The sequence below is a fragment of the Rhinatrema bivittatum genome, chromosome 2 (genome assembly GCF_901001135.1).
Source record: "Rhinatrema bivittatum chromosome 2, aRhiBiv1.1, whole genome shotgun sequence".
Lineage (NCBI taxonomy): Eukaryota > Metazoa > Chordata > Amphibia > Gymnophiona > Rhinatrematidae > Rhinatrema > Rhinatrema bivittatum.
Genome location: NC_042616.1, coordinates 535420446 through 535436805, shown reverse-complemented (window position 1 = coordinate 535436805; position 16360 = coordinate 535420446). Strand labels below are relative to the sequence as shown.

General features: G+C 43.1%; 1 protein-coding gene across 1 annotated transcript in view; it reads left to right on the top strand.

The window, feature by feature from the left end:
* The first annotated feature begins 1427 nt into the window (after positions 1-1427).
* The window catches only part of LOC115083348 (1,25-dihydroxyvitamin D(3) 24-hydroxylase, mitochondrial-like), a 91086-nt gene continuing 76153 nt past the window's right edge, over positions 1428-16360 (top strand). Inside the window, exons 1-3 of the mRNA XM_029587149.1 lie at positions 1428-1637; positions 7623-7674; positions 7841-8167. Of these exons, the coding sequence (XP_029443009.1) occupies positions 1428-1637; positions 7623-7674; positions 7841-8167 (589 nt within the window). The remainder of the gene's footprint in view (positions 1638-7622; positions 7675-7840; positions 8168-16360) is intronic.

Here is a 16360-nt window from a genome sequence, read left to right as displayed (position 1 = left end):
TGATCGTTAAGACGATCGAGGACACGATTCACATCTCTAATCAGCAGTAGTGCATTGCCTCTATCTTTCTAGTGCAAAGAGTGAAATTATTTCAGCAGAAAAAAGATCAAAAGCAGCCCTTTAGCAGTGCCAAATTCAAAAGTTTCTAAGTTTTAATTACAGCTCTGTGAAGTTTCTAGAAATATATCTTTCTCTTCCAACCACTAAAGAATAAATAGAGACTGCCGCTTGCACATGCTCAGACTTTACAGTGGGAGTAGGTCAGTGTCACTTCATCCAGATAGCAGCTCTAGATTATTTAAAAAGATGCTGTTATTGATTTGTCCTCTGGCTGGTCTCTTTGCTGGTTTCAAGCTGTTCTCTTCACAGATAAAAGATTATTCTTTTCATCAGGCACATATATATTTTAGTCAAATTTCAGTTGTCATGTGGCAACAGAATGCAAAACTTACTAGCTGTAACCTCTCTTTTTCAGGTAAGAACATAAGAACATGCCATACTGGGTCAGACCAAGGGTCCATCAAGCCCAGCATCCTGTCTCCAACAATGGCCAATCCAGGCCATAAGAACCTGGCAAGTTCCCAAAAACTAAGTCTATTCCATGTTACTGTTGCTAGTAATAGCAATGACTATTTTATAAATCAACTTAATTGACTGCTGACTTTGCCTTTGTTGGAGGTAGTAGACGCTGCCCTGCTAAAGGATTTACCTGCTGTGATTTTCCTTATTCATTTTACTAACGCTGGAGCAGCTGACATTGCCTTGCAGTTGATTTCCTGCTTTCCCCTGCCCGCCCCTGAGCTCTGACATCAGGGGGAGGAGTTCCAGGACACCCATATCAACGGTGTCTGGGTGGAGCAGCTGACATTGCCTTGCAGTTGATTTCCTGCTTTCCCCTGCCCGCCCCTGAGCTCTGACGTCATGGGGAGGAGTTCCGGTGCGCACGGCTTTGCCGGGCTTCGCCGGGGTTTGTCGGAGTTGGCAGGAGACTATCGTTAAGTTGAAGATTACTATCAGCTATCAGCGGTCACAAGAGTCTGGTAAAATAAGTTATAGTGTATCAAAGGATCCTGAATTGAGGTATCTGAAATTTTCTTTATAAAATTGTGGGTTTTCTTTTCTCTGGTAATGCCACATACAAAGAGAAAAGGTAAAGTTGTTACTTCTATACCTGTTTTTAATATTAATCAACCACTTATTTCGGATTACTTTGTAAGAACCATTCTTATGCCAGGAAGCGAAGTCGCTAGGGAATTTGACCAGGAGCAGGGCCAATCCCCTTTGACAATTGAAACATCATTGAGCCCTGGTGCCCCCATAACACCAGAACCGCCTACGAGGAATAGGGAAGGAGATAGTACCTAGACTGAATCTTACTTCTACCCCTATAATTGAAGGGGGGGGGGGGGGAAGAATTTAGTCTCGTAATGGCTTCTAAGGAGAAGGATCTAGAGGGAGACCAGGTGGGAGTTAAGCAGGATGTTCTAGTGATTACACCTACTAAATTCACCTTAGAAGAAATTGGAACCATGATTTTTACTAGGCAAAAATCTATTAATGAATTGGCTAAACTTATTCAAGTTGGCTTAAGTAGTAATAAGATAATTGAAACTAAAGTGGAACAGATAGAGGGATCGGTAACTCCCCCGGGGGTTAAAACAAAGGAAATAGAAAATGTACAACTTAACTTAATTAAATCTGAAAAGATTCACGCAGAAAAAATCGAGCAGTTAGAGAATCAGATTAGAAGAACTAATTTAAGAATATTAAATTTCCCCAAAACCCATTTACTATCGCCCAGGGAGTTATTCAGGAGTTATCTTATTAAGGTATTAAAATACACAGAAGCAACTATTCCTGTAATATCGAGGATATATTATATATCTCAACCTGTGCCCCTTGAAGGAGCACAGGACCAAAATCAGGGAGATCAAGGGGAAGACACTAACTTGTCAGAATTATTAGAAAAATTATCTGATATGGAGATTAAATCAAGAGCCACTTTAATAGTCCAATTTACAGATATGTCTCAGCGAGACATAGTTCTTAGGCTGTATTTTAAATATCAGAATGTAAACTTTCATGGGCATTCCATTAGAATCTTCCCTGATATATCTTATAATACTCAGATTAGGAGAAGAGAGTTTCTGTTAATACGTGATAAAGTCACTCAACGAGGAGCCAAGTTTATTTTACGATTCCCATGTCGTTGTATTGTATTATTTCAAAATATGAGATATGTATTCAATTTGCCAGAACAACTGCATTCATACCTGGACTCTTAGATCCAGAAAACCTTAGGTTAAGGAGGGGAATAAATGTATATGGTTCTCTTACATTAATGTTTGAGGAAGTATTTCTATAGAAATCTGCTCTTTTCATTTTACCAGAATCTCATTATTTCTGATAAATCTATTTGGGCTATCACAGTTATATGGGCAATGATTTGTCATATATAAATGTTTGTATAATAATATCTTGTTCAATACTGTGTAAAATCCTTTTGAAAAATTGAAATGCTTAATAAAAAAAAAAAAAATCAACTTAATTAATAGCAGGTAATAGACTTCTCCTCCAAGAACTTATCCAATCCCTTTTTAAACCCAGCTACACTAACTGCACTAATCACATCCCCCTGACAACATGGTTTCTATTTCTTAGTTCTGGTCTTAATCTCTTACTCTTACTGTTTTTACTCTTACTGTTTTTTCCTCTCTAATTTCTGTTTTCCTTCCTGCCAGGATTCTTGGATCAGCTAATTCACTATGTCTGATATGTAGCAATTTTTTTATATTACTCTTTTTTGACCTTTAATTTCTTTTCATGATTTTCTCTGCATCAAACAATTTGCATGTACTGACTGTGCAACTATTGAGTCTCCAGGAGAGTAAGGGTGCTGAGAAGGAGTAAGAATGAGATCAGGAACGGGCTCTTGTAGGCTGAGGAAGGTGTTGACAGTAAGCAAGAACTTTACATAATGATGCGGCAATGCTAGGGCAGGGGACATTCACTATGAAGGTAATTTTCAAAAGGATTTGCATGCTTAAAACTGAGTTTTACACATGTTAATTCACATTACACATGAAAGTGGACTTCTGAAAATTGCTACAATATACATCTTTGAATCATCAATAGGTTTTACAAATGTATGTGCACACCATCAGATGAATTTTCAAAAGGAATTACATTTCACCAACACTATTCAATATTTATCTCCTTCTACTCTGCCATCTACTATCTAACCTCAAGCTAACACACTTCCTATACGCGGATGACATTCAGATCCTCATCCCGATAATGGAATCCCTCCACAAAACGTGGTCTTACTGGAACAGCTGCCTTTCGGAAATCAAAAACATGCTAACAAGCCTCAACCTCGTGCTAAATACTAGCAAAACTGAAATCCTCATAATAGCTCCAGACAAGTGCTCTCTATTCAACCCAACTAGTTCCACCCAACTCTCCTTCACATCAATCAACCACACACCACAAGTAAGAGATCTTGGTGTACTTCTGGACAACCAACTCAACTTCACCAAGTTCATAAACAATACTACCAAAGACTGCTTCTTCAAATTGCAAGTCTTAAAAAAATTAAAACCTCTTCTACACTTCCAAGACTTCCGCTTGGTACTACAATCTATCATCCTCCCTAAACTGGACTATTGCAACTCACTCCTCCTGGGCCTGCCAGCCAACACCATCAAACCACTTCAGATGGTCCAGAACGCGACAGCCAGAATTCTCACTAACACCAAAAAATGGGATCACATCACCCCTATCCTCCAAAATCTTCACTGGCTGCCCATAAAATTTAGGATACAATTTAAATCCCTCATGATGATTCACAAGGCTCTTCACAACATCTCCCCCCTCAACCTATCCTTCCAACTACAGCAACACGTCTCCAATAGACCGATCAGAAGTGCATACCAGAACATGCTTCACACCCAGCCAACAAAAACCTCATTGAGGAAACGAGCTCTGTCCACTGCAGGTCCCCATCTTTGGAACCTGCTCCCACCGGACCTCCGCCAAGAACCATGCCTTCCAACATTCAAAAAGAAGCTAAAGACTTGGCTATTCACTCAAGCTTTCCCTGAGAGCTAAAATCTGGTGAAGCGACAGACGATATACCTACCTCTGTACATATGTTCCTGATTTATGGTTCCTGATTTATGGTTCACAGTTACATTTAATTGAGTTTATGAAAGTTCTCTCTTAATAGTTTTCCTGTATACTTGTGTTAATGTATTCTGCCTTGAGGTGACTGTTTTAATGTATTTCCGCCCTGGAGGCGACTGTTCAGTTCCTTGTAAACCGGTGCGATATGTATTCTTTACAGGAATATCGGTTTATAAAAATTAAAAATAAATAAATAAAATAAATGTGTAATATAACTACTATTGTAGCAATTTTCAAAAGCCCTTTATGTGTATAAAGAATATGTATGTGAGCAAATCCTACGGACAATTCAATGGCATGTATTATAGCAATTTTCAAAAGCCCATTTACTTGAGTAAAGTGTATTTACTCGAGTAAATCCAAGTGTTACACATGAAAATGCTTTTTAAAATCAGGCCCTATATCTATATTTGGGCTTTTCAAAAACTGCCACAATAGAATGTTACGTTTACACATGTAACTCATTTGAAAATTATCTCCTGAGTGAGCACATGAGCAGCAGAATATGTGTGTATGAGTATTTGTGTCCTGACAGGATGAATGTGTGTATGTGTGTTAGATATGTGTATTTTTTTAAAAACGAATGCCCAATTTGTGACAAATGACTCTAATTCATTTCATTTGTGGGCTCACAAATAAGAATGGGCACTTCCCATGAATGAAACATATGCCATTCATATCAGTTGTTTATGCTTTCTATAGAAAAGCATTGGCTGCATTCAAGTGTATTGTGAAGAATAGATCCTGTCTTAGGCTGGTCAAGTGGGAGTTTGCATAGCAACCAGCCTTTGTGCCTATGACTCATGTATGAGGTCAGAGGGTAACCGGGATCTATTGACAAGGAAACCAGACTGACAATGTAAGGAAATGCATCAAAGTGAAACTTTTTTTTTTTAAATCAGCAAATCACTGCTCTATTTTTCTTAGAGTATATGCAAATTGAAAGTGCATGTGAATCTTTTTCTCTTGAAGAAGAAACAGTGCTAAGCTAGTTGTTCCACAGTGCCGGAGATAGAGAAACTTTTTCTACGCTCTCTGTCTCTCTGGGTCTGTGTATCTGGGAGCACTGAGAAGAGAGGATCATCTTGCTGGTGGCTGAATAGGATCGGCGATTATTGCTTTGGAAAATTTTAGAACTTAAAAAGTTTTGGGGAGAGGTAAACTATTGGGGTATATTCTTTAGTGTGTGTGTGTGTGTGTGCATGTTTGTTATAAAAAGCAAGCCAAAATGTAGGTAATAGCCTAGAATTTGTTTGTTCATTGTTAACAGCAAGCCATAAGGTAGAAAAAAGCTTAGAGTTTATGCGTTTCTTATTAAAAGTGAGTCAAAAGGTAGGCAGAAACTAAGAGGTTGTGTTTCCCTCCATAATCCACACCTAGTTCATCTTTTGGTTTATAGGTAGGAGAAACTTTCACATTAAAAATCAATCAGCTTTTTATCTCAGAAATAGGTTTACCCCAGGCCTTATCAAGAGTTTAATTATCCCATTGCAGGACACTACCAAATTAATAGTGAATATACCAATAAATTTAAAGTACTATTCTTTACATATTCCTACTCCCTTAGCAATCTAAACTTAACTAAGAACTCAACAAAATTAAAATAAAGACAGCAATCTAGCAGCAAGAGGGGGCCTTCCAGACATCTGCACCAAATGTCACATGTATGATTTTTTATCTGACAGAAGTTGTATGTGTGTACCCGGTAGAAAGAGCTCCTAGTTCTCAGAGAATGAGTTTGATGTCTGGAAGCTAGAGTGGCAGGCAGAAGAGCTGAGGTAGAAAGAGAGGTTTATAGATGAGACCTTCAGGAACATAGTAGCCAAGTCCCAACTCTAGTTTGGCAGCCCTGGTGCTACCTTGAATGAGGAAGGTCTCTTGGTCAGAGAACATCATGCTGGTGCAACTGGATGTGATCCTGTAGCAAGGACCTGCATTCCAGGTGATGCATTGTCCTCTCACAACTGAGGATGTGTCTCCCAGGGCTACTACCCAGGAGGGAAGGGTTAGGTTGGCCATCAAAGTTGGTGATTCAATTATTAGGAATGTAGAGAACTGGGAGGCTAGTAGGCATGAGGAACACCTGGTAACATTACTGCCTAGAACAAAGGTGGTGGGCCTCATGTGTCACCTAGATAGGATTTTAGACAGTGCTGGGGAGGAGCCAGATATCGTGTTACATGTGGACACCAACTAATAGGAAAATGTGGAAAGGATCTTCTGGAAGCCAAATTTAGAGTCTTAGGTAGAAAGCTGAAATCCAGATCCACCAGGGTAAAATTCTCTGAAATGTTCCCTATTCCATGTGCAGGTCCCCAGAGGCAATGTGTGAATGAGACAACGGTGCAAGAAAGAGGGATTCAGTTTTGTAAGGAAGTGAGGAACATTTTGGAGAATGGGGAGTCTTTTTCAAATGGTTGGGCTCCACCTTAACCATGATGGAACTAGGCAGCTGGCATTATCCTTTAAAAATTAGAGTTTGGGCAGCTTTTAAACTAGAACAAAGGGGGAAGGCCGACAGTTGTACAACAGTGCCTGGTTCAGAGGGAGGTATATTTGAAGGACATACTAATAAAGCAGGAGAGTTAGGGTATCCTTACAAAGAGGTTCCAATAAAAGCAAAAGCATAGTTCATGTGTCTATAAGTAAAGAATCACCTGAGTTAAAAGATTCCAACTATCCCTGTCAACTGAAAAGCAGACTAACACAAACAAAAATCATACTTTAAAATGTCTGTAATCCAGTGCCAGAAGTCTAAGAAGGAAGATGCAAGAGTTAGAGTGTATAGCAGAGAATGATGAGATAGACTTAATTGGTATCTGAGAGACATGGTGAAGGATGAGAACCAATGGGATAATGACATACCAAGGTATAAATTGTATCGCAATGATAGGGAGGAGTAACTTGGGGGGGGGGCACTTTATGTTTGGGATGGCTTAGAGTACAACAGGATAAGGATCCTACAAGAGACTAAATGCACAATAAAATCTTTAGGGTAGAAATCCCATGTGTGTTGGGGAAGTATATAGCAATAAGAGTATACTACTGTCCATCTGGCCAAAATGATGATATGGAAGATGAAATGCTAAGAGAAATTAGGGAAGCTAACCAAATCAGTAGTGCAGTAATATTGGGAGATTTCAATTACCAAAAATAGATATGTCTTTTTAGCCAATGAACAACAATTAAAGATAACTATGAGGAATCACATTGTATCGCAAAACATTTTTCCTTTATAATATTGGTGCTTTAAACATTTAATATTTTTATTATTGTAATATTTCATCACGATTTTTATGTAATTTTGGGACCCTCATAACACCCTCGGTTTAACAAGCATACACTTGTGTTTTCACCGCTATGGGTCTTTTTAAATCATCGGTCCACTAATATCATTTTGCAGTTTTTTCTTGTGCTTTAAACTTTTTTCATAACAGATAACAATTTCCAGCCACAAGGAGGCCAGAAAGATTGGACATAATGTCAACGGTGATAAATATTTCAGGTTGTCCCTTGACTGATATTCAGCAAGCAGTCTTGAATAAAGGGCTTAACTATTTACCCACACAAAAACACGATCCCTTTCAATTCCGGTGTGATTTCAACAAGTTCATTAGACAATTACAACGTAAAATCTTTTTGTCACGTCCTACAGAGTTAATTCCCACCACCGAATCCTTAGTTAAATTGAAATCTAAATGGAGCCCACCACCTCCGGGAGATCCTGGGATCAACACTTTTCAGGAATTGTTCTTACGAGACATTGAAAAAATGGAGAAAGAAAAGTCACATGTTTACTTTAATATGTCACGAGAAGAATCACAGGCGTTACATCATCTACAAAATAGGGAAGACATTATTATCAAACCCGCTGATAAAGGAGGCACAGTGGTGGTTATGAGCAAGGTTTCATCTCTACAGGAAGCGCACCGACAACTAGCAAACACGGCTTTTTACCAAGAACTGACAGAGCACCCCACATGTAATATACTGATTGAGGTAAAGGAAGTAGTAGAGCGGGGATTTGAACTTGGATACCTTACCAATCTGGAATGGAACTTTTTGATTAACAATAACCCTAGAATACCTATCCTGTACATAGTCCCTAAAATCCATTAAACTCTTATCAATCCACCAGGTAGACCAATAGTTTCGGCCAAAAAGTTCATTTTGGAACCTATTTCAGTTTTTCTTGACAAAATTTTATAACCATTCATACCACAAGCCACTTCTTACATCAAGGACAGTTCTATTATGTTGCAATTCCTAGCTACTGTCAACTTACACAGGACAGTTTACTAGTCACTATGGACATTCACTCGTTATACACAGTTATCCTGCAGGATCAAGCATTGATTGCAGTCACCAAGATCCTGGAATCCCATCCACATCTGCAATGAATACCAACAGGTTACATCATAGAATTGCTTAAGCTGGCACTAAGTAAGAATTATTTTATGTTTGAGAATAAATTCTACTTACAGATATGAGTGTTATTGATCTGCTCCCCCAGAGGGGAGGAGCTAGCAATCTGTTATCGATCTGTTCCTCCGAAGAGGAGGAGTAACAATCTGTTATGGAATCTGCTCCCCTGAGGAGAGTAGCCAGCAGTCCATTGTACTCCATAGACAGAGTTAGTGATCTGTTGTGGGTTGGCTCCCCACAGAGTGGCAGTCTGTTATGATACCACTTTAGTAGTATAAGGAATGAACATTTTAATGTGAATTGGTGAATCCTTGGGCCGATGGCAGATGACAGCGCCCCCAGGAGGATATCCTGAGAGGGACCACCGGCTAGGCTGGAGTATGGAGCAAACACAGATAGTTCTTTATTCGACAGGAAGTAGAACCACCAGAGGTGGCAGTAGTGAGCTGATGTCCCCGGCAGGGCTGAAGTCCTTCAGATACTGGAATTGCGATCTCTGGGTTGCTGAGTTGTAGAGAGAGACTATAGGTAGTGAGTAGACAGGGTATGCTGGATACCCTGTCTACTCACTACTTATGTATATATCTGTAATGGCTTCTATGCAACAGAGAGTCTTCAGTATATTCAGGAACAGGAGCCGTAGGTGAGTACTGATTCTTATATGCAGTCTGGAATAAGAACTTACAGTATCTGTGTATAAGATGGCTTCTGGAATAGAAGAGAGTCTTTGGAGTTTAGGAACATAGGCCCTCTTGGAGCGAGTACCGGTTCCTATCTGCAATCTGTAATAGTAATTCACAGGATATACGTATGCAATAGCTTCTGAGATAGAAGAAAGTCTGTGAAGGGTTTTAGGAACATGGGCCCTCATGGAGTGAGTACCGGTTCCTTTCTGCAATCTGCAATAATAACTCACGATCTCCGTACCTGCGACAATGTCTTAGACAGAAGAGAGTCTTCAGAAATTAAGAACATAGGACCTCGTGCAGTGAGTACCAGTTCCTATCTGTAATAGAACTCACAGTGTTCACGTCTGTGATCACTTCCAGGCAGTAAGGAGTCACTTTTTTGAAGGAGTTAATAAACATGTGGATAAAGGTGAACCGGTAGATATAGTATACTTGGATTTTCAGAAGGCGTTTGACAAAGTTCCTCATGAGAGGCTTCTAGGAAAAGTAAAAAGTCATGGGATAGGTGGCGATGTCCTTTCGTGGATTGCAAACTGGCTAAAAGACAGGAAACAGAGAGTAGGATTAAATGGAAAATTTTCTCAGTGGAAGGGAGTGGACAGTGGAGTGCCTCAGGGATCTGTATTGGGACCCTTACTTTTCAATATATTTATAAATGATCTGGAAAGAAATACGACGAGTGAGATAATCAAATTTGCAGATGACACAAAATTGTTCAGAGTAGTTAAATCACAAGCAGATTGTGATAAATTGCAGGAAGACCTTGTGAGACTGGAAAATTGGGCATCCAAATGGCAGATGAAATTTAATGTGGATTAGTGCAAGGTGATGCATATAGGGAAAAATAACCCATGCTATAATTACACAATGTTGGGTTCCATATTAGGTGCTAGAATCCAAGAAAGAGATCTAGGTATCATAATGGATAACACATTGAAATCGTCGGTACAGTGTGCTGCGGCAGTCAAAATAGCAAACAGAATGTTGGGAATTATTAGAAAGGGAATGGTGAATAAAACGGTAAATGTCATAATGCCTCTATTGCTCCAGGGTGAGACCGCACCTTGAATATTGTGTACAATTCTGGTCACCGCATCTCAAAAAAGATATAATTGCGATGGAGAAGGTACAGAGAAGGGTTACCAAAATGATAAGGGGAATGGAACAACTCCCCTATGAGGAAAGACTAAAGAGGTTAGGATTTTTCAGCTTGGAGAAGAGACGACTGAGGGGGGATATGATAGAGGTGTTTAAAATCATGAGAGGTCTAGAACGGGTAGATGTGAATCGGTTATTTACTCTTTCGGATAGTAGAAAGACTAGGGGGCACTCCATGAAGTTAGCATGGGGCACATTTAAAACTAATCGGAGAAAGTTCTTTTTTACTCAACGCACAATTAAACTCTGGAATTTGTTGCCAGAGGATGTGGTTAGTGAAGTTAGTATAGCTGTGTTTAAAAAAGGATTGGATAGGTACTTGGAGGAGAAGTCCATTACCTGCTATTAAGTTCACTTAGGGGCGGATTTTAAGAGCCCTGCTCGCCTAAATCCGCCCAAATCCGGGCGGATTTAGGCGAGCAGGGCCCTGCGCGCCGATGAGCCTATTTTACATAGGCCTACCGGCGTGCGCAGAGCCTCGGGACTCGCGTAAGTCCCGGGGTTTTCTGAGGGGGCGTGTCAGGGGCGGGCCCGAACCGCGCGGCGTTTTCGGGGCATGTCGGGAGTGTTCCGGGTGCGGGCACGGGGGCGTGGCTAAGGCCAGGGGCATGGCCGCGCCCTCCGGACCCGCCCCCAGGTCGCGGCCCGCTGTCGCGAGGGGATTTACGTCTCCTTCCGGGAGGCGTAAATCCCCCGACAAAGGTAAGGGGGGGGTTTAGACAGGGCCGGGCGGGTGGGTTAGGTAGGGGAAGGGAGGGGAAGGGGAGGGGAGGGCAAAGAAAGTTCCCTCCGAGGCCGCTCCGATTTTGGAGCGGCCTCGGAGGGAACGGGGGTAGGTTGCGCGGCTCGGCGCATGCCGGCTATATGGAATTGATAGCCTTGCGCACGCCGATCCAGGATTTTAGCGGATACAAGCGGCTACTCGCGTATCTACTAAAATCTCGCGTACTTTTGCTTGCACCTGATGCGCCAGCAAAAGTACGCCAAATCGCGCGGTTTGAAAATCTATCCCTTAGAGAATAGCCACTGCCATTAGCAATGGTTACATGGAATAGACTTAGTTTTTGGGTACTTGCCAGGTTCTTATGGCCTGGATTGGCCACTGTTGTAAACAGGATGCTGGGCTTGATGGACCCTTGGTCTGACCCAGTATGGCATTTTCTTATGATCTTATGTTCTGAGCATTCAGGAATGTAGGCCCTCGAGGAGCGAGTACCGGATCCCGTCTTTGCAATCTGAAAACAAGAATAGAGAGCAGGGCCCCCAAGGAGCCATTGGTGCCATCTTGTGCTCCTACCATGTGACAGGGGCTGACCAATGGCACAGGTAGCCCCTGTGACATAGTAACGACAAAGGCTATCGGCGCCATTTTGATTACTGGCAGCCGACGTCCTGAGTGCAGGAGAATGCTCCTGGACCCCCGCTGGACCACCAGGGACTTTTGGCAAGTCTTGGGGGACCCTCCTGACCCCCACAAGACTTGCCAAAAGTCCAGCGGGGGTACGGGAGCGACTTCCTGCACTCCGGCCATTGGCTGCCACCATTCAAAATGATGCCGATAGCCTTTGCCCTCACTATGTCACAGGGGCCGATCAATGGCACCGGTAGCCCATATGACATAGTAAGGGCAAAGGCTATCGTTGCCATTTTGAATACTGGCTGCTGATGGCCCGAGTGCAGGAGGTCACTCCCGGACCCCCGATGGACCACCAGAGACTTTTGGCAAGTCTTGGGGGACCCTCCTACACCCACAAGACTTGCCAAAAGTCCAGCAGGGATACGGGAGCGAACTCCTGCACTCCGGCCGTTGCCTGCCAGTAATCAAAATGGCGCCAATAGCCTTTGACCTTACTATGTCACAGGGGCTGCTGGTGCCATTGGTAGGAGCTGCTGGTGCCATTGGTGCCAGCCATCCATTGCTCCTACCATGTGACAGGGGCCGATCAATGGCACCGGTAGCCCCTGTGACATAGTAAAGTCAAAGGCTATCGGCGCCATTTTGAATACCAGCAGCTGACGGCGTGAGTGCAGTAGATGGCTCCCGGACCCTCCGCTAGACCACCAGGGAGTTTTGGTATGTCTTGGGGGGGTCAGGAGGGTGGGGAGTTGTAGTTAATTAAATGTATGCCGGGAAATGAATAAGAATGAATGCATGAACGGATCGGGGGCCCCCCCTTGCCAAATGCAACGTATCTGCCCCCCCCTCCCGACAAATATTAATACTGAATGCAACATATGCGGTCCCTCTGCACTTCCCTAGTGCACAAGTATTCAATGCCACAATAAACCAATGCTCATAAATGGAAAATCCCCGACACGGACGTGTTTTGCATCAGGCTGCATCAGGGGGACCAGAGTTTTCAAAATCTATAAACAAACAAACATAGGGGCGAATTTTAAAAGCCCTGCTCGCGTAAATCTGCCCGGATTTACGCGAGCAGGGCCTTGCGCGCCGGCGCGCCTATTTTCCATAGGCCTGCCGGCGCGCGCAGAGCCCCGGGACTCGCTTAAGTCCCGGGGTTTTTTGTCAGGGGCATGTCGGGAGCGTGTCGGGGGCGGGGCCGATCGACGCGGCGTTTTGGGGGCGCGGCGTTTTGGGGTGGGTCCGGGGGCATGGTGTCGGCCCGGGGCGGTTCGGGGGCATGGCCGCGCCCTCCGGAACTGCCCCTGGGTTGCGTCTCGGCGCGCCAGCGGCCCGCTGGCACGCGCGGATTTACTTCTCCCTCCGGGAGGCGTAAATCCGTGGACACAGGTAGGGGGGGTTTAGATAGGGCCGGGGGGGTGGGTTAGGTAGAGGAAGGGAGGGGAAGGTGAGGGGAGGGCAAAAGAGAGTTCCCTCCGAGGCCGCTCCAATTTCGGAGCGGCCTTGGAGGGAACGGAGGCAGGCTGCGCGGCTTGGCGCGTGCCGGCTGCCCAAAATCGGCAGCCTTGCGCGCACCGATCCTGGATTTTAGCAGATACACGCGGCTACGCGCGTATCTACTAAAATCCAGCGTACTTTTGTTTGCGACTGGTGCGCCAACAAAAGTACGCGAACGCGCATTTTCTTAAAATCTTCCCCAGAATGTAGTTATTGTGCAGTTTGGCAGACACAAAGTTGCTACTGCAAATTCTATCAGTGTAAACCGCCTTGAAATTAAGTTGAAAGTCGGTATATAAAGCTGAATAAATAAATAAATAAATAAATAAAATAAATAAATAAGTTACACAAATAAATGTTTATCAATTAAAAGAGGATCCAAGACACTGAAGTGGCAATATGTCAAACAAGAAAGCAGGTAAACAAATTTGTAGGGTGAATATGACTAAGGTCAGGAGGGGGGAGGGGGAGGGAAGAGAAGGGGGAAGGGGAGAGGAAGGAGGAGGAGAGGGGGAGGGAGGAAGGGGGAGAGAGGAAACACAAGGTGGGCGGAAGGGATGGGAAGGAAGGGAAAGGGAAGGGAAGGGGGAAGAAGGGGAGGGGAGAGATGGAGGGGAGAGAAGGAGACGATGAGAGAAAGGAAAAGGGAGAGACGGGGAGGGAGAAGACTGAAAAAATGCATGAAAGACTGCCATTATAGAAAATAAGAACTTTCTCAAGATTAATGAGAGCGGATGGATGTCAGCTGATTACTAAAACAGAAATTGATAAATATGGGACTGGTAAGTTAGGACATTATATCAAGATAATCAAAGGAGATCAAACATTAGTAGCTTAAGAGACCGGGTGTTCAGTACCTTAATGGTGGGTGTGCAGCTCAACTCACAGCAGTGGCTGAAACACCAAGGTGTTGAGGAACTTGAAACCACTGTGGCAAAAAAATATATAAACTTTAATATTCCAGAAATGGCATCGGACTACCAGGACTCTAAAAAAGTGACTCAACGAAACTCAAAAGAATACCTTCAAAATTTGAAGTCAACAGAGACTTTCTCATGTGTTAATAGAACTGCAGGACTGGAAAAGTGTCATTGCTGGGACCATCACGAAACAAAATAAATAGACTTACAGTAAGCTGTAAACCGGACCCGAAGGTCTTCGATATTGTAGCTGAAAAATAAAGAGGTAGACCACTGTGTAGACCCACAACAATGTTGAACTAGCAAGTAAACACTCAGGGGTAGATTTTTTAAAAAAGTGCATTCGCGTACTTTTGTTTGCGCACCAGGCGCAAACAAAAGTACGCTGGATTTTATAAGATACGCGCGTAGCCGCGCGTATCTTCTAAAATCCTGGATCGGCGCGCGTAAGGCTGCCGATTTTGGGAAGCCGGCGCGCGCGAGCCGCGCAGCCTGTCACCGTTCCCTCCGAGGCCGGTCCAAAATCGGAGCGGCCTCTGAGGGAACTTTCTTTCGCCCTCCCCTCACCTTCCCCTCCCTTCCGCTACCTAACCCACCCCCCCGGCCCTATCTAAACCCCCCCTTACCTTTATCCACGGATTTACGCCTCCCGGAGTGAGATGTAAATTCTGGCGCGCCGAGACTCGACCCGGGGGCGGTTCCGGAGGGCGCGGCCACGCCCCCGAAATGCCCCGGGCCGAAACCACGCCCACTAAACGCCCCCGAAACGCCGCGTCCCACCCCCAAAATGCTGCATCGTTCGGCCCCGCCCCGACACGCCCCCTTCAGAAAACCCTGGAACCTACGCGCGTCCCGGGGCTCTGCGCGTGCCGGCGGCCTATGCAAAATAGTTGCGCCGGCACGCAAGGCCCTGCTCGCGTAAATCCGGGTGGATTTACGCGAGCAGGGCTTTTAAAATCCGCCCGATAGTATTTTTAAGAAAAAATACTGAAGGGTAGACATAAAAAGGAAAAAACGGCAAAAAACAGCACGACGGTAAAGTCATGTACAAATTGGATGGGTGGTTGGGTGGTGATAAATTGGACAGAAAACCAAAGAAGAGATATACAGTGAAATGGAAGCTTGAGACAAGACTATACCTTACAAGTTTGAGAATATTCTTATTTTTGACTGGTGAGTGAAGACCGCAGCGGGACAATATCAGAGAAGTGTCTTTAAATAGACCGGGAGGTTTTAGGTACTTGCCAGGTACCTGTAACATGGATTGGCCACTGTTGAAACAGGATACTGGGCTTGATGTACCTTTGGTGTGACCCAGCATGGCCTATCTTATGTTCTCATGTTCTTATGTAAAGAAAGCAGTCAGTCACTGCCATAGGTACAGCCAGCCACTTTGAAGATTAATTTTGTTACTGCAGTACTAGTGCATGCACAGCTGCACTCACACACATATGAAAGCATTAGCATAATTCTCTGCTTTGTTCATGTTTGTTGTTCGATGCATTAGTATGAAGTGGAAAATATATTATAATAAAATAGTATTGTAGTGCATTCTCTCTGTGTGTTGTTCAACCTCACACACAGAGTGATCTCTCAGTTTAGTCTGTGTCACACACATTCACCTGATTGAAAATAATAAAAATTAAAACATCCTTTGTACAATCCATCATTTAAATACCAGTAAGCAGGTACAGCACCTGATGAAATCATATCATGTCAGGCAAAGGAAGAGGCTGTAGCAAGCCATCCCCTAGATGCATCAAAATGCTGCAATCTTGCAGGCTAATGCCCGTGATAAGAAAAATGGGCATGTTTAGAGTTATGTATTTATTTATTTGTTTGTTTGTTTATTTATTTGACCATTTGACCATTTTTATATACCGAAACTTTCACAAAAACTTTAAGCTGGTTTACAATTCATAAATAAATCCTAAAAATATTTCTTCAAGTAATGTAAAATTAACTACAGAATTAAAAGCCCAATATACATTGCCCAAAAATAAAATATAATATCAAAATAAAATAACTCCCATTCAAATTACAAGTTACAATAGTATTAAATAAACTAAAACAATTCCAAATAAAATAAAAACACTACAAATGACTAGTTTCATGGTTATAAC